At 43.2% G+C, this 25,468-nt stretch overlaps 1 protein-coding gene across 1 annotated transcript; it reads right to left on the reverse strand.

Annotated features, from left to right (window-relative positions):
• Positions 1-5,286: 5,286 nt before the first annotated feature.
• Positions 5,287-24,728, reverse strand: DDX3X (DEAD-box helicase 3 X-linked). The gene is made up of 17 exons (XM_075774026.1): positions 24,447-24,728; positions 21,798-21,855; positions 20,697-20,747; positions 14,788-14,908; positions 13,450-13,590; positions 13,267-13,366; positions 12,585-12,720; positions 12,062-12,147; positions 11,361-11,459; positions 11,129-11,289; positions 10,780-10,924; positions 10,522-10,666; positions 10,039-10,220; positions 9,834-9,951; positions 9,233-9,389; positions 8,153-8,280; positions 5,287-7,806 (listed from the first exon to the last, which is right to left on the reverse strand). The coding sequence occupies exons 1-17, from the start codon at positions 24,489-24,491 to the stop codon at positions 7,727-7,729; spliced, it is 1,953 nt and encodes a 650-aa protein (XP_075630141.1). The 5' UTR covers positions 24,492-24,728; the 3' UTR covers positions 5,287-7,726.
• Between the last annotated feature and the right edge of the window lie 740 nt (positions 24,729-25,468).

Here is a 25,468-nt window from a genome sequence, read left to right on the forward strand (position 1 = left end):
TGCTACTAGTTATGGGAATGCTGTCTTGTACTGCTGTATTCACTGAAACCTTCCTCCATGTCATGAGTGGTTGCTGACAAGTGTATTTCAAAGTCATGAGTAACTCCTTTAAGAATACCTTGGAGTTTTACAGCAAGGGAAGCAAGGGTGCACCACCTCTGGTGCTAAACTGAAAACCAGACCAGCAATAGCAGAAAACACCTCCTAAAACCCTGATGCCCACCCTAAGACTTAGCTTGCATCAGGAACTTTGATTCCCAGGGAGCTGCTACTGAAAGAGTAACGACTTCCAAGGCAAGTGCAATGGTTGGAGTCTGAGTGTTAGTTCCCATGCTAAGGCAGAGTGCCTCACGCTGCTCCCAGCTCCCCAGCTTACCATGAAAGGAAGTGGATGTTTGCACTGCAAGAGCAACATGGGGTCACTCTCTTAGAGGAGAGCACTTGGCCTTCTGGATTCTAGCTCGGCCACTGGCCTCTCGCTTGACTGCTTTGTGTCTCAGTTTCCTGCCAAGGTTGACCTCCTTCTTAAAGCATGCTGAGACTCACTCATGAGAAGTAATGCAGAAGCACTAGGGGTTGTGGTGGGCCTATCATTTTAGTTTATCCATATAAAAAATAGGCAATACTCAAGTGCCTGTGGGAATTAATCCATTTTGTCCATAAGTACATTGTGATTTGACAGTGGTCTAACTGTCAGATTCCTCGGCTGTTTAAGGAGGAGCGATGAGAGGATGTATTCTTCTTTGGACCAGCTGATACAGTTAGAAAACTCAGGCAAGCTTTCAAGTACACGATCCCCTTATATTCTTAGACTCACACAACTTAAATAACCTAATTAAGTACATACAGAGTCTCTTCACCTCAGAGCCCCTAGCGCATCTTCTCCATTCACAGATGAAGAGGAGAGAACTGGAAAAGATGAGCAATGAGGTACTCTGTTTCCATAAGCCAGTCTTCAGCTTTCAAGTGTTTTTCTATTTCTTCAGAGAACACTTCCCATAACCTGAATCTAATCTCTGATGAAGCTCAGCACACAAGTGGTATTTAACAAACAGCTTCAATTATGACTCCTGGTCCACTTAATTTCTGGCCGTTCCTTCTCTGTAAATAGCCCTAAGTGTCTGTTTCCCTTACAAGAAATGCTTTCAATCACATGAACCTCCGGGATCTCAAGCGCCATGAGAAGCAATGTTTGTTTCGACTGCAAGAAGAAACAAGTGCTTATCAAAAAAAAAAAAAAAAAGATAGAAAACAAAGCAAACAATGGAAGTTGAATTAGGAAGAACAAAAGTAATTATTTGAGAAATGCTATCAGAAATCTCATTTATCTGTCTTGTTATAGTAGAATAATCAAGGAATATGCTAAGGCCACCCATGTTCTTATTGGGCAGTGTTTTGTTTTTTTAAAGCTGAATCTACCTCCAAATTATTGTTTGTAAGTAGAAACTAGAAGTCCCAGGTGAGATGACAGATGAGATAAGGATAAGGCACTGCAGTCCTTGCTTGAAAAAGTTCACGTCTTACACTGACAAGATGAACAAGAGACAAGAAAAAATTGCAGCACAATGATGTGACTGGCCCCAGGTAGCCCAGATCAGCGGCACAGCTGGGAACAGATGCCCTTGGTCTTTGCCTAACCCTTTATTCTGTTTCCTCTGCAAATTTGTCACTACTGCTTCATTCCCACTAAGTCATGAACTGAAGGAGGTAAGATAAACACCTTAGCCACTGAAAAAAATCTACTACTCAAGGTCCTCCCTGAAGCATTGTTGCACTGTTGCATTGTTTTCTGCACTGAGTATCTAACTACGTAATGCCAACAGATTTCTATCAATTTACTCCAGATTGTACTTCAGCCTTCCCTGCAAAGCCTATAGTCCTAACCTATCGGAGTATGCCCCTTGATGATAAACACTTCACCTGAAAACTCTAGTTTGTATAAAACATCAGTGGGAACAAAGTTTTCATCATACCAAATATGTAATTTGACACCGTCACTGTACTGAAACCTGTACAGATCACTACTCAGATTCAGCACTACGTAATCTGTGCTCTGAACATACTGAATATCTATTTGAACAATGTAATTCAGCAATATTTTTTTGGCCAACAAATCAGATGATATGCATGGTAAATCTTCCCTGAAGTGGCAGGACTAAGAGTGAAGCTATTCTCGATAAAACGCAAACCGATGAGAGCAGGCTTTCAATTGCTTACAAAAACTCTCTGCAGACATACACTGCCCCCAATGACTAAATATACAACAGAATTTCCTTCCACTCGTATCCTAAATGGGCAGCCAAGGCTTAAGAGATCCATAGCACTGACAGCCTTTCCAGACCTTACCTAAGCAACACTAAGAACGAACTAAGGGTAGCAGTAGAGGACCACATGATGGTAGATCAATGAGCGGACACAGGCCCTACCACCACTTACAGTTTTCCTAATCTTGACTCTGGTCCAGGCCTGCTTTGTTAACCATCGGCAAATTACTTCAGCTTGGTAAGTAATATTTCTGTGAACGGGGGATAATTATACAGATAACTTTCCAGGGACGACTAAGACAAGTGCTACATATGAGCAATGCTGTGTACAAGGCACAGTGTTCAAGGCACAATGTACAAGGTTCAGTGAAGCAACCAACCAACTAGGAGGCTGGCAGAACCATGGATAGAATCTGTACTGATGCATTTACTGACACAAAGTGTTAATCAAGAGTTTCATGCAATATTTTATGTCATCTCTATAGCCTTAGCAATCATCTTCCCCTCAAAAATAATCCAGTTACAACTGTCCTGTGAGGTTGGCTTGTATGCTAGTGCCAACACATCTAGCAAGGTTCACTAAAGTGGAAAAGCTCACAGCAAAGTACTAAACTACTGACTTCTTTGCTCCCCTCCCCGAAAGAATGAGAGCTAACACCTAAGACTTGTAATTCAATGTAGACTATAATAACTAACTGCGGGTTATTTGCATGAACACATTGATCAATATGAGCAACAGCGAACACTGCACTTGATGAGGATTCACAAACTCAGAAGGCTACAGACACTACAGACAGCTTTAATGAGGTATACAGTGCAACTTTTGTTTGATTGCCATGGTGAAAGCCTCAGCAGCATCCTGCTTGCGCAAGTCATCTTTCCTGTCCTCAGTCGCTGCCCAGATTTTGTGCTTGCACCTAACAAAACAGTAACCAAATCCCTCTAGTAACCCCACTGCTCTCTCAACCTTTATGAAAACCCACAATAGGACATTAATCTAAATCCCTCCCACCCCTTGTCACCGGTCAAACGTATGTTGTTTCAAGACCACTGCTTATCTGCACAGGTCACAGTGATCTCTCACTGGCTGAAACAAGAGTAGGTTTTACTACAGCGTTTTTACTAAAACCTCTGCCACTATTGGCACACGCAACCATTTATTGCAAAAGGACTGACTTCACTGCACATTTTAAAGGCCTTGTACAACAGAGCTTCACAAAGACACATCAGTAATCATTTTCAGCATTTAGCTTCACAGCCCTTTTCTTCATCTTACAACTTAGGATGTTTCCTCCACCCATTCCCAAGTCTTTTTCCCATGATAAATGGGAAAATTATGTTGCCCATTATACAAAGAACTAGTCAAGTACAAACTCCCACTTCTACAGGAACATGCACTCTCCTTCTCTTACCACAGTAACTTGTATCCTAACATGCCTCACACCTGCAATTTCCCCAGCAGCCTGGTTTCAACCTCATGCCACCAGAGATAAATTGCTTCCTCCACCTCAATGAAAGAGGATCTTCCTGACCGTTTCTCCCACACGTTAGCACCAGGCTTCTTCCTTCAGTTTTCACTTTGTACTCGGAGCTGCCCTTGCTAACCATTCCACCATCTTTACAATCCCTGGCCCAGAGAGCACTGCTCACAGGTCTGGCCTAGTGCTGCTTCACTGTGCTCCTGTGGTTTCAGCTGCCTGATGACCTCTTGCCACATCTGTACTTTCTGCAACAACCTTCACCAGGAACAAACCTCATGCTCAAGCATCAAGAGCAAGCCTTTACGCTTGAGGCTCCACTTCGGATCCCACAGGCCACTTCCACAGTACACACCACTTCACTCAGCGTATCTCCTAACTGTAGTTCTGCATTTCTACAACTTTAGCTGTGAAATACAGGGGAAGGGGGGGAAACTGCAAGGTTAGAGCTTTTGGAAGATACTTAAGTGCATGTTGCGCATCCAGGGACATAGCATGACAACACAGAGCCCTGCAAGATGAGGTTGGTAATTAGTGCAAGTCTAAAGCAGGTAAATTTAGTGTGGTCCACACTCAGTGTGCTCAAAACAGATCCTCCAGCAAGCTATCCTGGCAAGCATGCCCCTTTCCTCCTTCCCATGGTCCTTCAAAGTCTGCATCCATTACTGCTTGGCAGTGTAGTGAGTAGGGAAGATTTCATTTAGATGTGCACTATATAGATCCAGGACTGCAAGTCCACATCGCACCTTTACTGGTCCTCACACCTTGGGTCTGAGTTCCCAGGCATTACTTTCTCCCCTCTCCCTCACTCACCAGGAATTCACCAGTTTCTACAGTCATTTCAGCACAGAACTTTAAACCCAGGTTCTTTCTAAATCATGCTCTAAGTGAATCAAGACTATTGTCTAGCTTCATAGACTGGAAACATCTGAACCTATTCCTATCACTGTATACCCTTGGATATTCCAGTACTTAACCTCATTGCAGCCTAATTACAGCTCAATCCCATAGTTTAGTTTCAGAAAACTTAATTCAAAACTGGAGTGTGGGTATACATTTGCTAACTGGGAAGGAGAGGGAAGAGGGTACATACTGCACTTTCTCTACAGAACTGTGTGTGCTTGTTTTTCAGTGAGGCTGCCTAGAAACAAATCAACCAAGTAGGATGCCAAAATTAAAGCTGCCTACAAGGCATTTTTGCCAAGTTCAGAGGCATTAAATGGCTGAGGAATCCAGTCTCCATTCACCAAGTTTTAATTACGTTATTGCAGCCAAACTTGGCACCCCTAAGGAAAAAAACAAGGTGGCCATCTCCTCATCTGTCCCACAACTGCTTTGTTAACTTCTCTGCAAAACAAGTATTCAACATTGTGCAGCTCAGGTTATTTTAAGGTTGCTACAGCCCTAAGCCTAGCTGCCATTTATAAGCATGCTGATGTGTACCACACTAGAGTCACCTGCTTCCAGAGTTGCACGTGGATGAGACTACTTGGGCTACAGATCTCATAAACCAGAAGAGTGACGCTTCACAAATGAATAGACTGTGCAGTTCAACTTTTTTATTTTAATAAAATCAAGAATATGCACAGCACATGCAGTGCTAGCATCTAAACTAATACAATAAGCAATTCTAAACCTACAGTGACTTGAAGTTCAATTTTCACATTCAGCAAGTTTAAATCCATTCTTGCATATTGTTTTGAAACCTTGTATCTGAACTGAAAATATTGCTGGCTGATAAAACTTGCTAAAATGCACAAGTCACTGATTATGCCAATACAACAAAGATAACCACATGTTTGAGGATTGCAATGTGCCAGACATTCACTGAAAAAAAAAAACACACAACTAAACAAAACTCACGCAACAAACATCTGAGAATCTGGACACTTCACATCAGTGTTTAGAAGTGTTTCATTAATATCTTAAGACAAGTGTATCAAAACCTTGGCATGTTTAATTTTAAGTTGCCAATTTTTGTTTTACTATCAGAAAGTTATGGCTACACTGCCAATGCCGGGTCTGCTTAATTTGACTTAAGAGTTTAATATGACTTAAACATTAAAAGCTCACACTACCCCGAAATATATAATTTCACGCATACGGTGACATTCAACATTCAAGTGCCAGTGTTTTTGTACTGTCTTTTGGTCAAGTTTCTTTAAACTTTCAAAGAATCACTTTTAGGCTTACAAAAATAAATATTTGTCAAAAATGTTCAATAAATATTACACAAAACTAGCAGCAAAAAGTATCTAGAAATCTGTCGTGTGCAAATAGTTTTCTTCCCAGCTATCATTCCCATGGTCCCAAATAAGTTTTAGAATCTATTTCCTTCTCCTTAAACAAGCTGCGTTCAATCTCCAAGAGACAAAATAAGATTGGAAGGTAAGGACACGCACACAAGACATATATAAAATTCTCTGAATGTGCAATAAAAGAAGTATTTTGTAAAAAGTTATGGGCAAAATGTACAAGGGCCTAAACCTAGACTTGAAATAGCACCATAACAAATGACCTCAATACTGTCAAGTGCACCTACTTAATAAAAGTTTTAGAACAAGGCACAATACACTTGAAAAAATCTATTGCACTTTAGGAGATTTTTGCCATTTTCCTATGCCACTGTAGATTAGTTGTTAACAGCTCTGGCCACAAAGTCAGCACAGAAATTCCAAGTGGCAGAGGCATTTTTCTGGTGGACAATACTTATCTTTGGCCAGATTTAGCATAAACAGACTATAAATACAATGGAAACCTATGCAACTAAAACTGACTAAAACTGCACTTTAATAGCAGAATTGAAACCTTGTGCAGTTTATGTACATTTCCAACCTCTGTGATCTCAGGTTTGTTTGTTACTCTTCTGGAGCCATTTTACAAAGTCTACAGTAAGCCAGTTTAACATCTCCACGCAGCTTGAACAGAGTAATGTGAATCTGCATTAAAATAAAGCCTGCTGCATAATTCTTCCTGTTCATACCCTCTTGACCAAAAAACATCAACACTAGCATGCGTTATTAGACCAAAAATTCAGTCAGGCCCTTAAGGAGGACCAATCACTGCCATGGTCAGCCATTCTACCATTTCAATTTCATATGGCAGGCATTTTTAAAAAGTCTAAATAGATGAATTCTCCTAAAAACTATTTCAAGTTATCAGACCTTTAAACGTTCCCTGTAATGTTCTGCCCACATTTGGCTAGCTCACATTAATGATCTGCCTAAATATTGAAAAAGGAATTGCTGTATTTACTTGCATTAACTTCAAAAACAGTGCTTTTAATGTATGCATGTATCCATACATCATCTCATCATGACTGGAATGGCTTATTAAAGGCTATCAGGTTCTAAGTACCTATCCAGGATAGAGTGAGCAAATCAGAACTTTAACTTAGTACAGTTTTGCCACATTAGAAACTAATTGCATTGATATGCTTCAAGATGTTTTATTTTTCAAATCTGCAAATACCAAAAGCCCTAATGCAGGCTACCGCATAAGTTTTTCTTTGTAATATTATGGATGAATCAGTGATTCCTGTTTAAGTTGTATCACACCTGTGTGCCAAGGTTTGATTTTAGCCCAAGTTCAGTAATTTTTATTTTGTCAAAACAATTGATATCTTGAGCATTACTGAGCCAACAGGACATCAAAATAAAAGTTGTCTAAAGTTAAAGGCACAGTACATTAACAAACAAATGATCCTCAGTCACAAAATTATAAATGCAGTTTCTGGGTGGGGATGGGTGGGAGGGGAGTTAATCCTGACTACAGCAATAGAGTCTTCAAAACCACCTTCAAGATAGGGCTACTTGTTCCTTTGTTTCCATCTTGTGACCTTGAGCTCCCTTAAAAAAAATTTCAGTGGAGAATCACAGCTGGTAATGTACTGCGAGTTCTTGAAGCTACACAAGGTATAGTCTGGCTAAGTTACATGTGGTTTCCATATTAGCTTGTTTGGAAGGAGATCTGCTGCAAGCAGATTCAGTTGCCCCACCAGTCAACCCCCTGGGAGTTATAGTTTCCTCCATATCCATCACTGTTGTAGAAGCCTCCATAACCACCTATGAAAGGCAAGAGAAAGTGATGCTTAATTAACCTGATGAAGACTTGTCCCTTCACAACAAGAAAACAGCCCAGGGCACAGACAAGACATCTGCTGTCCATTAAAGGAAACCCACCCAAAAGTACTGGCAAATGCACACATAAACTTAAGTGCTGGAAAGACAGGTAGCATCAAACCAAAGATAAGTAACTTGCATTAGCCTAGATCCAAGAAGGGTGCTGAGACTTTGCATAACAAGCACCAGCTGACCTCATATTTAAACATTATGTCCAGAAGTTTTACTATATCAAGTATTTTAGATCTTGTTTTGCATTTGCCAGCACTGCCTCCCCCATTTTTCTTACCTCCAAATCCTCTGCTGCCACTTCCTCCACTGCGGCTGCTGGTTGATCGACTGCTACTAAAGCTACTGCTGCCAGAACCACTACTTGTTCGATAGTCTCTGGCACCAAATCCTCCACTGAACCTACTGCTGTATAAAGGAAGAAAACAAACACTTCAGTAAAGTCAGTGGTATTTTAAACACTACAGACATTGAGATTCAAGTACTAAATTTCAACTCTCATTACCAAACAACCACCAGTGCAAGTGTTGAGTTCAGCGTGCTTTCCAAGTATCACAATGCTATCTGAACAGACCATTCAGGATAGTAAAGGAAAATTCACTTTTCAAGAAGGGCCATCTTGAACTTGCCATGTTACATTAAAAATTACTTTCTCAGGTCCTGGTAAGATTTTATTCAGTGCAACCTCTGCCCCACAGAATTTCCAAACCTATCTTAGTGTTAAGTGCTGCATTCATGACCACCTTTTATACTGTAGAAAAGGACAGCCATTTTACAAGCACAGTTCTGAAGGAAAAAACAACCAACCAACTAGAATTCACATGGTCTTATCATGTTAACTACATTAAGAGGAAGGATTGTTCTTCCAACCCCCGTAAGCCATTAAACATAGCTTTGTATTACCAGCTTATAAAGCGTTCTAGGTTTCCATAGTAAAGTATTTTACAAGTGGCCTCACCCCTACAGTTTAACTCTCACACCTTTCCTGTTTTATGTCAGGAGGCATGCGTTACCTTCAGAATAGCTGCCTATGGTACATTTCTGGCACATGGAGGTATGCGTTTCCACTAAGCATTTTGCAAGTGCTTTCAGAGTTCTAAAGCCATTTTTGCTAATGTCATTCTACCTCAGCCATACCTAGTTGTCTGCTTAAGAGTAAAAAAGTCTTATGGGTTAATTACCTTATGATAAGATAGAACAAAACCAGACATTAAGCTGTCACTTTCTGGTGCACCTATCTCACAGTTTATACCACACTGGTTTGTCTTCCTCTTAATGATGTTTTTAAACTGAAAACAAGTCACAGAATTACATCTCACAATGGGTTAAGTATACTTTTAGCCAAAGTTGTGACCATTACCTCTTAGATCGCCCACGGCTGCCACCTCCTTTGTGATGCTGTTCATAAGCCATGTTTTCCAGCCAAGATGGTACTTCTTGCTTAGCCTCAACAAGAAGATCAAGCAAGTCCTTGGTGATGTTTATGTTCCTCTCATTGAAGAATGAGGTGGCAAGACCTAACATAAACATTCAGTTTTAGCCCCACACAAAAAGCAAATGCACTACAGTACTTAAACCCATTCCACATTCCACTTGCAGCTGTGGTAAGTACAGTATCAGATACTCATAGCCAAGCTTCAGAACACTAGAATTTCCTGAAAAGGAAGTCATTTAAGACCACTACTCCTCCACAGCTAGTCACTAAGACCCTGGCTATTTACTGACAGACACAGAAGACAAGCTTACTTGTGGTATCAGAGCTTTTTAATAGCAACAAAACCAATAGCTAAAGGACTGGTTGCTTTCCACACTGGCTAAACAGCAGTGACCAACTTCTGGTCACAGGAGGCAACACATAGGCTACTCGAGTACTTAGTTGCAATTTGCTTCTTAGTCAATACTACTACACGTATCAGCTCACGTACGAAGTGCTGTCTATGAAAGTTCTAGATCATACTTACCAAGATTTCCTACTCGGCCTGTACGACCAATACGATGTACATACTCTTCAATGTCACTTGGCAAGTCAAAGTTTATGACATGCTTTACATTTGAGATATCCAGTCCTCTTGCTGCTACCTAGTGGTTAAACAATTAGATGAAATCTTAGTAAAATTCCACAGGCCAAATATGCTTACCAGCTCAAACTTCACAGAGTTTACTTACTGCTGTGGCAACAAGAATTGGGCTCTTGCCCGAACGGAACTGGTGCAGCGCTTCCTCTCTGTCTCTTTGAGAGCGATCTCCATGTATACTTGTACAGGCATATCCTTCATGGTACAGGAAGTCCTCTAGAGCATCTGCACCCTTTTTAGTTTCCACGAACACCAGAGTCAAGGAATCCTTGCCTAACAGGAATTAAATCACAGGTTAGCAGAAGAACAGCAGCACAAATACTTGGCTATACCATCTAGTAAGAGGCAGGTGCAGTTCACTGCTCTTGTTTATTCTATACTGAAGAAACTTGAGACCTCCCCCCTCTTTATGTTACCAGAAGAGCTTGCATCAAACTTAAAACTATCATTTAGTCAGCAGAATACGTTAATCTGCACGTTAAAGAAATACCCTTTCGTTCACCTACTCAATACAAATTTTTATTACTTCACTCAACAGATTTGTCTCATTTCCTTATCTGAAAGTGGTCTTTACCTGTGGCATTTAGCAGGTCAAGCAGAAATGATCGTTTGTCTGACTCTTCCACCCATACTACTTTCTGTGTGATATTCTCAGATGTAGAACCTACTCTGCCAACAGCCAGAAAGATATATTCATCAAGGAAGTCTCGAGCAAGCATCTAAAAAAAAGGGAAGAAAACCCCACAAAATCAGTGTTTTTTCCCCTTTCCACAGATGCATGAACTGTGGAAACTATATGAACTGTTAAAATACTTGAACTTTTGTGAAGTACCTGGATTTCCTTGGGGAAAGTAGCACTGAACATCATGGTATGACGAACCCCCTTTGGTGGCATAGTATCTTGTTCAACAATTCGACGAATTTGAGGTTCGAACCCCATATCAAGCATTCTGTCAGCTTCATCAAGTACCAGGTACCTAAATAGTAATAAAAAAAGGTTATTTTTCAGTGGTTTTTTTTCTTTAAGCTGTAACCCAGCACAGACACTGGACTACAAGTTCTCCACTAGATGTTTACATAGTTTGAAAGCTAGAACTTAAGTATCATTAACTCTAGATCTCACTTTAAGAGGTACAGTAGTTGTTGTGTCATTAGCATATGGACAAGAACACTTCACTTACTTGCAGAAATCCAATCCGATCTTTCCCCTCTCCATCATATCAACCAGTCGCCCTGGAGTTGCTACAAGCAAGTGACATCCACGTTCTAAGTCACGTATCTGCTGACCAATGTCTGCACCACCGTATACAACACAGGGACGAACTCTGGAACGGTATGCAAACTATAAAACAAAGTAAGTTAGCTCTAAAAAAAACTATATGTAAGTATTGTACAATGATTAACCAGATATACCTTTCTGGCTTCCTCATAGATCTGCACAGCCAGTTCTCTAGTGGGAGCCAAGACCAGTGAGATTGGATATTGCTTACGGCGCCCATACCTTCCATTCTCCTGAAGAAGGAAAAAATACTTGGAATGAGTACTCCAAACACAAGGGGAATAAAACCAGGTGCTATAGGCAGCACTGAAGACAGGTCACCAAGTTTGTCTTGACAAAAAAGAAAAAGCATGGCTGAGAGCCAACTTGTTTTAAGTGCTGCATCTGAAGACTGCCCTACTACAGTACCCAAGATTCAGCTGTTGGTTAATGTTAACAGCAACATAACTGCACAAGCAACCTGCACTGTGATCCAGAAAAATAATAGCCATAAAACCTATTAGTTCCTATCCTAAAGTCACTACAATATAAACATGTGTTACAAATTAGCTTTTTTTGTAGCAAGGGAAGCATCTTTAAGGTTTATATAACAAAAACACTTGTGAACAAATCTTTTTCCTAGACAGTTACATCAACTCCTTAGGTAGGAAAAAAAATGTTCCACAGCCTGTATTTTTCAAGGGAAATAGCTCAAGTCTAGAGAAGCTTGCCTATCATGTACAAAATAATGATGACATTTAAGCCCAGCTATTGTGTTCAATAGAAGACATCAGCACACGGGGCAAACAAGCACATTGGTCATAGCTTTTCCAGGACCGAGTATTTAAATACTTGCCTTCATAGCTCTCAAGGCATCACCAGGGCCATCTGCATAGATCTGGCTCAATATTGGTAGAAGAAATGCAGCTGTTTTCCCAGACCCTATTAGGACACAATTCAGTATTATTAATAGGTATTTTCAAAGCCATTGTACTGTCATCTACAGCACTAATCCTGTATCACTAGCATATTCCCAGTAACATCTGCACTAGTATATGGATACTACACCTATGCCATTGGAGCACACTCCTTAGCCAGCAGTTATCTACCAAAGACTTTCCACTCAGTGCCACAAAACCCTGAAGTGAATGTGATTTAAGCATGAACATTTCTCTCGGGACAAACACAGTAAATTCAGTCAAGCCACATCTAAAGCAGTTGCAAGACTCTAAAGCTAATTCATTTCCAATACCACAGGTATTTCAGTACACTCTGAACAGAAAGTTGTACTACCTTACAGACCTCTTACCTACAGCTTAAGGAGCACAGAGACCTTACTCCTATTGAGGAGGCTAAGCAGTAAGAAAGTTAGAACTTACCTGTCTGAGCACAGGCCATCAAGTCTCTCTTTTCTTTAATAATAGGTATTGCATGTTTCTGGACTGGAGTAGGACGGGTGTAGCGTGTAAGCTCAATGTTTCCCATAATAATTTCTCCCATGTCAACATCACTGAACTGTAAGATATTTAAAACTAGTTAAGATGGGGATCCTTCCCTTCAGCTACCATGGAACACACCATTCAAAGTCAATCATAAAGTAGCTTTTCTTTCATCTTTTCCTATAGAACTTGCCTATTAAGTTTACAGATGCTAGGAGCTGGTCACCAACAGTCTGGTATCTACTTAGTCCAGTCACACAAGTGATTCTTAAAAAGCCAGCCAAGCCTCAAGTACAGAATACACCAGCATATTACGCTTAGCACAACACAATGCCTATGCTTAAGCAGTTGCTCCAACAAACCAGGACCTCCAAAAACTTCTACTACTTTACATGTTTACTGTTTAAAGACAGGTCACATAGTTAAAAAGTGAGCTACAAGTGTTAGCTGAGCAAGTTTACACAACTTCTCCCATATCTCAGTTCATCATATGCAACCCTCCTCTGCAGATCAGCTTAGCAAGACAGTGTTTCCTCCCTAAACTTAAGGCAGCATGACATTGTTTCACATGCAAAATAGTCACTATTAGATACACCAGCAAACCAGATTTTTAAAAACTTACGCTTTCAATATGTGGAGGACAGTTGCTGCCTGTTGCTTCAACAGGAATGTCATCATATTTCTCAAAGTTAATGCCAGTATTGCTTCCTGAAAAGAGCTCTCTAAAAACAGAAGGGAAAGTATGTCACTTGCTAGTCACATCAACTGACTGTGTCATGTGAATTTATGCTATTCCATTACTTACTGTTCCAGGCGTTCACTTGGGGGAAGAGGCTTTGACCAGTCATCTTCATCTGATTTGTCAGACCAGCGGCTATTCCCTCCACGGTCAAATCTACCAAAGCCACTCCTATCATAGTCGCCACCTCTTCCACGCTCTTCATATCTAAATACAGCAAGAATATCAGGCCACCATTCCCGGGCAACAGGATTTTTTGACACGCAAAATTAAAAGCTATAATACTCTAGTAGCGTATGCTCCATGTATTACACATACAACTGTAGAACAATTCCAAGGCATCAGATTATCTGTACTTGCTTCTTGACTCAAGAACTGAAGTGAGTTTAGTCCCAGCCATCAGACTAGGTCATGTTATTCTTTGTCATAGACAGGAGAGTTGGTCATGATTTCACAGCTCAGTCTAGCTTAACACACTAAACCTTGTATTAAAATTTTTATTTTGTTAAGTGTAACAAATGTAAAGAATCAGTTATTTGCCAGTAGAGCTGCAATTCAAGTTGCTCAGTCTTTGCCATTTTTTGTAGGGAGCTTTGCTTCAACTTCTTAGGAGACATTGCTTGGTACTCCCCCCTTTCTCTGTGCCTCATTTTACATAGGTCTCCCACGTCCAGACAAACCCTCAAGTGCTGTAACTTGTTTCTTTAATTCCCCCACCGCACGTGACCAAACCAAATACTTCAATTACATGTCACAGTATTATTTTATAAAGAGGGAGCTCACCTGTATTACTGACTTGGAAAGAAGGTGGAAAAAGTCCTTACCTCAACTGTTTAGTTTTTGGTCTGGTAAATCATGTTTGAGAAAAGTCTGGATACAGGACTAGCGTCAGCTTTACTAGTCGATAAAGGTCACTCTCACCACACTTGTGCATACAACGCATGATGTGTGTAAGACTGATCAAGTAAGGTAGAGAACCTGCAAGAGTCTCACCCAGTTTTATTAACTACACTTTTTAAACAAGGAAAAAATACTGAAATTAAAAAAAATCTGTTTCGACATATTTTGTGTTCCCAACAGCTCTTCATTATTTTTCTGGAAGTAGCCACCCATCTAGCACTTTTTTGGTGAAATAGTTAAGTCAGCAAGTCATTATAGTAGCAGTGAGTGACTGGTGGTGGACTACAGGGCACATTTTTCCAAACATGCAAGTTTCTCATCCTTGAACTCATGTAGCTTTAAAAGCACGGTTCCTCTCACTCTCTCCTCCCCTCCCAGGTTCCTCCTACCTTATCCTGTTGTTCACACCTAGAACTCTTAATTTTAACATCAAGATTACAAGTCCACTACTAGAACCAAGTGAGACAGACTTTGTATGCACCACCCAGACACGTAAGTACTTGCCTTCCTCCTCTTGATCCATTTCCACGGTCAAAGAAGCTTGATTTTGCTCCACGGTCAGACCGTGCAAAGCTGCTGTATGCATCCTTGTCTCTGCTAGAACTCCAGCCTCCACTATCAAAGCCTAGAAGAAAAAGGTATTTTAGCCATACATTACATAGCCTAGGCTTTTACAAAAAAACCCAACCAAAACCCAAGTTCTATGTGATAAGTCTTCACTGGAAGGTCTACAGTATTGAAAGGCAGGCAGTCCTTCAAGGATGGGAGATGTACAGACTTATTCAAATAGAGACTAAGTATTTCTCAGTGCCTACCAGAACTTGCTGAAACCCCTCCACTCACATACAAGCATGTTATTTTTTAAAACACTGCACTTGCCTTAGTGTTAGTATTTAAGTTTGCCTACTCTAGAAAGATGGGTATCAGAATAAACATTAAGATATTAAGTCTTGCCAAGCCTAATCTGCAATCTCTCTCCAACACAAATACTCAACAATGCATTTAATTTTTGTGACATTAACAGGGCCTCTGGTGGAGATGAATAAACAGTCCTTGTATTAGAAATTTATACAAATCTTTAGAATGTGTTGTCATGCACAGAGCAATCTGATCTGCACAAATTAATACAAATTAACAGCACCAGGCAGAAATAAGAAATGTGAGTTCTTCATTATGAATTATCACACTGAATTTTTCTACAGCACTTTTACTTAAGTAAGCATCTACTGTAGGTAAGTGTATTTTAACTCAAAGGAGAGGAGCCAAGAAGAATAGAAAAGTACATCTGCTTGCCAACACCATAAAGTAAAAAGCCATGTTTTTATTCAGCTACCAGTGGTTGGGAGGTAGGCAGAAACATAGAGCATTAAACAGTGCTTTGGTACTATGCTCCTTTGTTACTAGACTAAGAAATGACAAGTTCTGATTCAGTAGTTCCAACCTTCAGAAGTTTGAAAACATGACCCAACCAGAGTCTCAGCTATTGGATTCTGGCAGATAGAAAGTGAAATAATAGATAAACAAATAACATCACTTCTATTACTGAGCATGCTTTTGCCAGCTCCACAGCACAAAACTAGTCAAGACCTACGCACCAGACAATAAAAGCAACCATGAAACACAATTACGCCAAAGAAAGGGGTTGTTCTAGGCCTTCTCTGACTGAAAAAGCTTTGCTACGACTACCCTACCTTGTTAGATGTTCTCTGCATAGTCTCATTCTCCTCCCCCCCCTTTTTAAAGAAATTCTACTCCCCAGAATCTAGACATGTGCTAGTCACAAGGGAACTTTAAGAACTACTGTGATATAACTCATTTGGTCTGAAACAGACAGCAAAAAACAATCCATGCATAAAGTTTATTAGCACACAAGACTGTGGAATGCTTTAAGACCTCCAAAATGCTTTAAGGAGTAACTTTAGTCCTTAAGGATACATTAACTTCACAGAGACTGCTGACAGAAGATCAGGAATACTATCATCACTTCCTTACTGCATGAGAAAGTTATTTGTAGCTTGTTTAGAAGGCATCTAAATCCAGATATTTGTATGAGTAACTTTTAAACCACACTAAAAATATTGGGGTATGTCATCCTGCCAAGACATCTAACAGCAGTGGTACTGACAGAGCACTCTTCAGTGAGATATAGATGTAGTTCCTCAACATTAAAAAAAAAAAAAGGGCTGACTCTGTACTACATTAAGATCATCTACCAAGTCTGAAAAGTTCCAAAAAGGAGTCAAATTATTATACTCCAAATAGCATACAAAGTAAGAGTACTTACCTAGCTTATTATTACATTAGTTTCTGAAGCTAGTACCTTGCCACATTTTTAAGGTAGTGCAGCAATTCTAGTCCAAGTCTCAACAAATCTATATATACCCCCTGCCTGACAATTAGGGCCATTAATTTCACTTTCAGTTTGATACTCCTAGTTTGATTTTACTTGTGGATCATCATAACACAGAGGTCCAGGCCACACAAGTTACAGAATGGTTTGGGTCGGAAGGAATCTTAAAGCCCATCTAGTTCCAACCCCCCTGCCATGGGCAGGGACACCCTCCACTAGACCACGTTGCCCAAAGCCCCATCCAACCTGGCCTTGAACACTTCCAGGGATGGGGCATCCACAGCTTCTCTGGGCAACCTGCTCCAGTGCCTCACCACCCTCACAGCATAGAATTGCTTCCTGATATCTAATCTAAATCTCCACTCCTTCAGGTTAAGGCCATTACCCCTTGTCCTATCACTACCTCGTAAACAGTCCCTCTCCAGCTTTCCTGTAGGCCCCCTTCAGGTACTGGAAGGCTGCTAGAAGGTCTCCCTGGAGCCTTCTCTTCTCCAGGCTGAACAACCCCAACTCCCTCAGCCTTTCCTCATAGGAGAGGTGCTCCAGCCCTCTAATCATCCTCACAGCCCTCCTCTGGACCCACTCCATCAGATCCATGTCCTTATGTTGGGGACTCCCCAGCTGAACTCAGTACTCCAGGTGGGGTCTCATGAGAGCAGGGTAGAGGGGCAGAATCACCTCCATTGACCTGCTGCTGGTCACGCCTCTTTTGATGCAGCCCAGGACAGGGTTGGCTTTCTAGGCTGCAAGCATGCACTGCTGGTTCATGTTAAACTTCTCATCCATCAACACCCCCAAGTCTGTCTCCTCAGGGCTGCTCTCAATCCATTCTCTGCCCAGCCTGTATTTGTGTTTTGGATTGCCCCAACCCACATGCAGAACCTTGCACTTGGCCTGGACCTGCCTGTCAAGGTCCCTCTGGATGACATTTCTTCCCTCCAGCATGTCAACCACACCACACAGCTCGGTGTCATCAGCAAACTTGCTGAGGGTGCACTCGATCCCACTGTCCATGTCACTGACAAAGATGTTAAACTGCTAGACCCAATACCAATCCCTGAGGAATGCCACTCATCACTGATCACCGCTTGGACATCAAACTGTTGACTGACCACAAGTCTGAGTGTGACCATCCAGCCCATTCCTTATCCATCAAGTGGTCCATCTGTCAAATCCATGCCTCTCCAATTTACAGACCAGGATGTCGTGTGGGACAGCATCAAACACTTTGCACAAGTCCCAGCAGATTACATCAGTCTCTTCCCTTATCCACCAACGCTGTAACCCCATTGTAGAAGGCCACCAAATTTGTCAGGCACGATCTGCCCTTAGTGAAGCCATGTTGGCTGTCACCAATCACTTCGCAAAAGCTTTTCTTGTTGCCCTTGACATCCCTGGTCAGATTTAATTCAATCAGGGCTTCAGCTTTCCTAACTTGATCCCTGGCTGCTCAGATAATTTCTCTGTATTCCTCCCAGGCTACCTGTCCTTGCTTCCAGCCTCTGTAGGCTTCCTTAGCATGCTTCCCCTGTCAGCACCTATTAAAATCATGAAGATGCTCAGCTCTTCATGAACACAAACAACAGCTGCTTTTAAAGTACTGTCCACTGCCTTAAGCAATTTATTACTTAGCTGCAAGTAAGACCGCTGTGCAACTTTAATAGTGTCTATTAATTACTATACTATCATCAGCAACAGAGGAAAGCAAGAACCCCAAGCTAGAAACTACACACTATTTGTTTCTAGAGCATGTCCAAAGGAACAACACGCAGGAGAAACATAATTCTTCTTTTGTCAAGTTTCTGAATGCAGTAAGTTAGTCAACACTTTCACAGAAGCCCACACAGTCACAGTATGCGAGGAAGACAGTTCTAGTAGATTACTGGAATACAGTTCTACCATGTAGTTTAACTGAATTTTATAAAAATAAAAATTTAAGCAGGTTACTACACTGGTAAAGCTGCATCAAGAATTTCATAACATGGTCAAATACCACTACGACTCAAGGTCTCTTTTGCCTGTTGCTTGCTAATGGGTGCACCTTGAAAAAAAATCTGTTGCTAGAGATCCCAAGGAGCAGCCAATATACAGAATAGCTTCAACACAGCCAAAGCAGCAATGATTAATGTAGTTGTAACTAACGGAAGGAAACATCACTTTCATAAAAGTGCAACTGTGTAACAGACTTCAAGTCATCCTATAAAGTGGCCCAACTTTACATCACTGTACTGGTGAGATCCACTTGGTTTCTCAGTAGGGGCCCCAAACTGGAATCACAGCTTTTCCATTTAGCCACCATGAACCTTGTCACAGAGCGCCATGAGGAGTCTAGTGATAACAGTACTCAACCAGGTTTAAAGGAGTTTTGAAGTGTTAGGTTTACCAACAAAAGCTGGCAGCCTATGTTCTATTAATTGAACAAGCCACGGGTCAAACTTCACTTTCATGACTTGTTTTCCTTTTTTGCAAGGTGAAGCTTTAAGCCCCCAGGAAAGCCACAATTGCATGTACATGTCTGAACTCTGGTCTTGCATGGAAAAGATGACAGGGACAGTCCTACACATAACAGGTCATGATATGAACTCAAGGTTAAGACTAAAGTATCCCTTCATATCTGATATCCCCCAAAATTAAACTGGAGTTTGGTACAAATTACCATATAGGGAAAGAAAATCCATAAGCAGCAAAGGCCCACAAGCCAAGTTGTTTCCTAATTTGGAGAAACCTGCACCTTCCTCTCAGGTTTAGCTAGTCAATTTATTGGAAGATTGCTCACATTTGAAGTTAGTATGATTAGGAACTTCAAGAGCACTGAGCTTCCAACCAGCCCCTCTACTTTCCCTAAAACATTCAGCTCTAGTAACAGGTTGTTCATCATTTGGTGCTTTATGCCATGCTTCTTTTAGGTTAAAAAAACCCACAAAAAACCACACAATCAAAACACCAACATACACTAGCTTGGACACATGCAAAAGCAAGACAAAACCAGACTGATCTGTTTCTTCAAATGGCGTAGAACTAGAATGAAGCATTTTTCATCTAGTCCAATTTAAAACTGCATAGCTCCAGAAGTATTATGAGCTAGATCAGCATTTATTTCAATATCCTCCTCCCACCCACTCCTAATGGAGGGAGTCCTCTAGCCATATTGAAAACAGAATCTGTGAAAAGTCCACTGCTTTAGAAACAGATGAGATCTACTACGAAACTTCAATTCCTTAAGGTGTAGCACAGCAGTAAGTATTTTGGCTCCTGCATTCCAGTGTTTCAATAGGTGAGAGAAAATATTTCTCTTGTATCTACACAAGCCATTAGACATGGTGATAACGCATGCTGTAGCATCTGCAATCTTTATGTCTTACTAATAAATGTCACGATTTACTTCACTGAAGCACTTTACAAAATTTTTCTTCTTTTGAAAATGAAGTGCAAGATAAAGGCCATTTCTAAGCACAAACCCCCATGTAAATATATTATCAACATCAGTCATTTATTTCATGTTTCATTCACCAGCATCCTGCATTTCCTTCTGCCAGTACTCTTGTGGACTTCCATAAAAAATGCGAGAGGCTAAACAAAGATAACATCTCTGTTTTCTTTCTCATGCTCCCCAGTTAAGAGCAAGTTGTGCAAAATACCCATTTAAAAAGTGAAACTGTGCTATTTGTCCATATTAAACTGGTTACTACAAGTTATATATCACAGACACTAGCAGATAAAGTGGTAATCCCCAAATTCATTAAAATTGATACTCAAGATTATAGAGCTAGTCAAGGCAAATTGGGAGATTCCATCTTGCTTCAGTCAGTTAATTGCTTAATGAAATACAGAAGATATTTTGCCAGTCAGATACTAAACTTGAGCTTAGAATATAACCTGGTGAAGGAACCAAGAACAGCACACTAAAAGCAGAAGATGAAGTTGCAGTGTTTTGCACAGAATAGTCGAGTAGCCTGTACAATCACTTTTAACAGCACTGTCAAAGCCCTTAACAGTCTGTTCCTAGAGATTCATGAGGCCCAGAACCAGTTACAAGTGTCATCGCTGTATTTCCGATACATACCCTGTTTTGAAGCTTCCCTGTTCCGCAAGTGAGGAGGAATGTATCGGCCTTCTAAAGGACAAAAGAAAGGTAGTGTTACAAGATTGCAGCATTAGCACCTTTTGAGATACCAGCCTTTCCAACAGCTTTTGCTTAGAAAAAATCCGTCTGCCTCACAAGCTTTAAGTCCTCTTAAACAAGATTTAAACAAGAGTCCTTTAACACAGGGCTTAATATCCCAGAGGGCTAAAGCAGTGAAGAGTATGTTCTTGCATACTTGTTTAGGTAGGTGGGTTTGCTAGGGTTTGTTTGGGGTTTTTTAAGGCACATTGCTATTTCTTTGACCAAGTCATACATGTCCTTTATGTATATTACATTATCTGTGATGAAAGCCTGTCTTCATAGAACTCATTAAGGTTTAACATACTGCCAGATATTTGAGCAGACTAAGATTTTAATTGTGTCATTCAAGTACTGGCACTAACAGTACTATTACTACCAGTATTTTTCCTTCCCCTTAAATTCAACCATTGCAATCAGTTCAGATCAAACCAGAAGCCACATGTAATTGCCTCTGAATAGCATTCTGCATTTACAATCCAGAAGCATCTGTCTGCTAAGCAACATGAATCAGAATGTGCCAGGCACAAGCTGAATGCAAGTTCCTGGAAGATTCCCCCCTCTTAGCATACTTAAGCCTTGCATGTCAGAGAATGCAGTTTCTACTCAATGAATTAGGATTAGCAGTTAACTATTAAAAGTTTTACCTCCAAACATTCCAGTACCAGCTGGATGTTCTGAGAAGACAGATCATCACATTACTACTACAATTAGTGGCCTCAGTTGTTTGACTAGAGGCAACAGAAAATCTGGGACAAAATCGGAACACTAAGTTCTCTCAAGTTAGTTAATACTTGAGAAATTTACACATGCCATACTACTGCTAAATTAAGTGTTCCTATCAAAAGTATGCCTACTTTGAAAATGCTGTATAACTAGCAACCTCCGTAATTTCTCCATTAGCCTCTGTGAATCTTTGCTTCATAAGTTACTTTTCACACCTACAAAACACTTATTTCTAAAACTGTGTGTTTGTAAGTTTGAGAACATGCATATACTTACTGCTTGAAGAGCTTCCTTCACTCTGAGAGTCTGAGGAATTCAAGTCTAGACCAGAAAACTAGAAGAAACAAAACAAGTACCAACATGTTATATATCATGAATTTATCCTAAGACACAAACAGCCTTTTGCTAATCAAGAACAAGCACTGTTCCAACAAGTTATCACTAGAAAAAAAATTTGTTCATACTGCCAGTTTACATCTCCTATAAAGGAGAAGAACCAAAATCATAGTACTCAAGGCCATACTCTCTTCAAGTGTCCTTGTATCCACCAATAAACATGCACCACACAGGCAGCAAAGCCAGAATAGTATCTTACACCTATCAAAACAAATACCACAGATTTCTGCTTCACACACTCTGTGTAGGCTTAACAGCCATTTAAAAGTTGTTCAGTCCATTCAAATGCATTCTGATTGAGATCAATGCCTTTTTTTCCCCCCAAGGTCTACAAGAGACTGTAACACAAATAATACCAAGTCAGTTGGGCACTTCACTTGCAGAGACTCAGCTATTTCTTTACACCACATTAACACTACCAAGATATTATAGTCTTCCTGTTTGAAGCAGCTACTGTTCACAAAACATCAGGTGACTTATTCCTACAATTACTTCAGCAAATAAAATTTTTGGTTCTTTTTTCTAAAGCTTCATTTGCAGCCTTCAGTCTCACAGTAAAGTCTACCAAAAGGTTATTTCAGTTCAGGCACTACTAACAAGTAACCCGAATGTTTTCTGTCAAACACAACATTGACTCATTTCAGCAGAAGGCAGCAGGCACCTCACAAAGCTTAAGCACCAGCTTACAATTGTTTACCTGCACAACAATATTAGAAGCTTATTTGGTAAAAATAAGACATGTTTAAATATAACTGAATTTTATGCAAGACTAATTGCACAAAAGTGTCTTCCAGTATGGCCTGAATCAGTCCAAAGCAAGAATCCCAATGCACTGTCCTTTTAGATGTTCAGTTGTGCATGCTGCCACTTAGGACATTCAGATTCTTGAAAAGTCCTCCCATGGCTGGCCTCGTATCATCCTCTTTAAAGCTACTACTTAAAATCTGATCTCTTTAGTTGATCCAAGCATCAACATGAGGCTAAAGAGATTCTTATTTGAACAGTAAACAAAAACATAAGATTCTCTAGTAGGCAGAAGTGGCTCTCCAGGGGCAGGCAAGAGAAGTGATCCATGTATCTTCTCGGACTGGACCTCCACAGCCTCTACCGTGGGGGCAGCGCTTGCCAAAATCTGATCTCGGAGATGGCGCAGCGACGAAGCCCGGCACGGCCGCCATCTCAGTGCGGCGGTGCAGCCGGCACTGCGGGTTGGGATTTTCGGCGCAGCAGGGAGCAGCCGCAGCCGCCCAGCTAATCCGGCAGCCGGCACCCGTCACGTGCTATCGGGGGGGTGGGGGGGGGAAGTTAAGGGGGGAGAAGGGGGGGGAAGAGGATCGGCTCCGCTCCCTGACCTACTTCGCCTAAGACTCCAGAGCAGCGGCCACCCGAAGCCTACAAGCAGCCGAGGACTAGCGCTGCCCTGCCACACCAGCTGCCCGCCCAGAGTCTCGCTACAACACAGGGGCTTCTTTCCACCCCCCCCCACCCCCCAGAGATTAGATAACCATCCATCCCCTCCACACTGGACAGGGGCCTGCGCCTGACTCCGCCCAGCAGACGAGAGGGGGTGGGGGGCGGATGAAGTAGGAAACAGGAGGGGGGAAAAAATTAAAAAAAAAAAAAAAGGACAGAACAACGTCGCGGGCCCGGGAGCCGCCCGGACACATGCCGGCTAAGGCCCTCCTCGTCCAGGCCCAACTGCGTCACCGGGGCCCACCGGCACCGGAGGAAAGAGCGGGAAAGGCTCCTGCCGGGCTCTGCTGACGCAGCTCGAACAAAGGCAGCCGCCAGCGCCCGCGCCCCCTCCCCCAGCCCCTTCCCCGGGGAAGGGGGCGCCAACACAAAGCGCCGTCCTCCCCCACCCCTCGCCTCGCCCCGTCAGAGGCACAATGGCCGCCATTTATCGTGTCTTTCTCCCTCCCCCCTCGGGCAGCCTCCTCCTCCCCCGCGCAAGCGGCCGTTCCCCGCCACCGCCGCCAGGGGTCCCGGCGCTCCAGCGTTACCATCATCGCTCGCCGCCACACAAAAGCCGGGCCTGGAGCGTGGCGAGGAGACCGCGGGGGCCGGGAACAGGACCCGGCTCGACCGCCCGGGCGGCAGCGGTAGTCCTGTCCCTTCCGCGCCCCCCACCCCCCCACCCCCCTCCCCTGCCGCGGCGATGGCGCGTCCCCGCGGGAGGAAACCTGGGGCAGCGCGGAGCCGGCGCACGACGGAAACTGCGCAACAACCGAATACGCCATAAACCGGCCGCGTTGGGGGAGGGGGAGCATGGAGCGGGGGGGGATGGGTGGGGTTGTCGTCGAAAAAACGCGGGGGGGAAATCACGACGCAACTGTCGGGGAACGAGGAGTGAAGTTAAGTTCCACGGTAGAAATCTCAACCGTCCCTCCCGCCATCCCTGTCCCACGCACTCAGAACCCCCTCCGCGCCTCTCCTCCCGTACCGGCCGCCGCCACACTCCGGTTAACGGTGCGGCCTGCCGCCCTGCCCCCCCCCCCCCCCCCCAGCATTTCGGGGCCCGTCCCTCACCTGCTGGTCTAGACCGAGGGCATTTTCCACCGCCACATGACTCATAACGAGAGATCGTCTCGGGGTGTCCCGCTCCGCCTCGAGAAATTCAGATTCGCCGGGCTAGGACCTCGCCGCTACTGCCGCTCGTCCACCACGAATCGCTTTCCTGACTGAGCCCCCCCCGCCTCGGCCCTGGCCTTTATATAGTCCCCGCCCCCCCCCGCGCCTGCCCGGCGGCGCGCGCTGACTTCAGCGCGCACGCTACCGCCCCTACCCTTCCCCCTCCTCTCGCCCAGCGCTATCGCGAGAGAAACCGACCGCGCTGCGCCGGCGGGGAAGTAAGGAAGTGCTATCGCGAGACCTGCGGTGGCCCCCGCAGCTCAGCCTTCGGTGAAGGGCGCACCCGAGGTGTCGCGAGACTTCGGGCGCCGGGCCCGCGCGGCACCCGCTGGATCTCCCGGGTTTTGCTGGCGATACCGCGAGGTTTTCTCCCCCGGCGGCCCGCGCCGCTCTCCTCCTCCTCCGCCCGGCTCTCCCGCGTGGGGGGGGGGGGGAAACGACCACGAGGTCTCGCGAGATCACGACCAAACCCCCCCCCCCCTTTTTTGTTCAGCGTGCTCGCGAGAGCGCCCCACCGGCCCCCGGCGTGCGCGTGGCTGAGATGTCTCTAGAAGGAGTCGGATTCTAAGTCACGTGGGCGGTCCGGCCGGCGCCTGCCGCCATCTTGTGCGCTGCCAGCGGTACCGTGGCGTAGGTCGTAACGGAGGAGCGGCGGGCCCGCGGTGCGGGGGTCCAGGGCGGCGAGGGAAGGAGGAGGCCGCTAGTCATGGCGCGCTGTGGGTCCCGCCCGGCTTCAGTGTCACCTAGAGCGGGAGCCAGCTATGGTCAGTGGGGGAAGGGCTGGGGGCTGCTTCACCGCACACGGGCAGGAACTCATAGACTCCCCACTGTGCATCCTGGCATTAGTTGCCGTGTGCTTCCTGAGAGGTTCTGTCACCTCACCCTTTTCCAGGCAGCCCCTCTCACCCACTCTGGGCCAT

This window comes from Balearica regulorum, chromosome 1, assembly GCF_011004875.1.
Source record: "Balearica regulorum gibbericeps isolate bBalReg1 chromosome 1, bBalReg1.pri, whole genome shotgun sequence".
Taxonomy (NCBI): Eukaryota; Metazoa; Chordata; class Aves; order Gruiformes; family Gruidae; genus Balearica; species Balearica regulorum.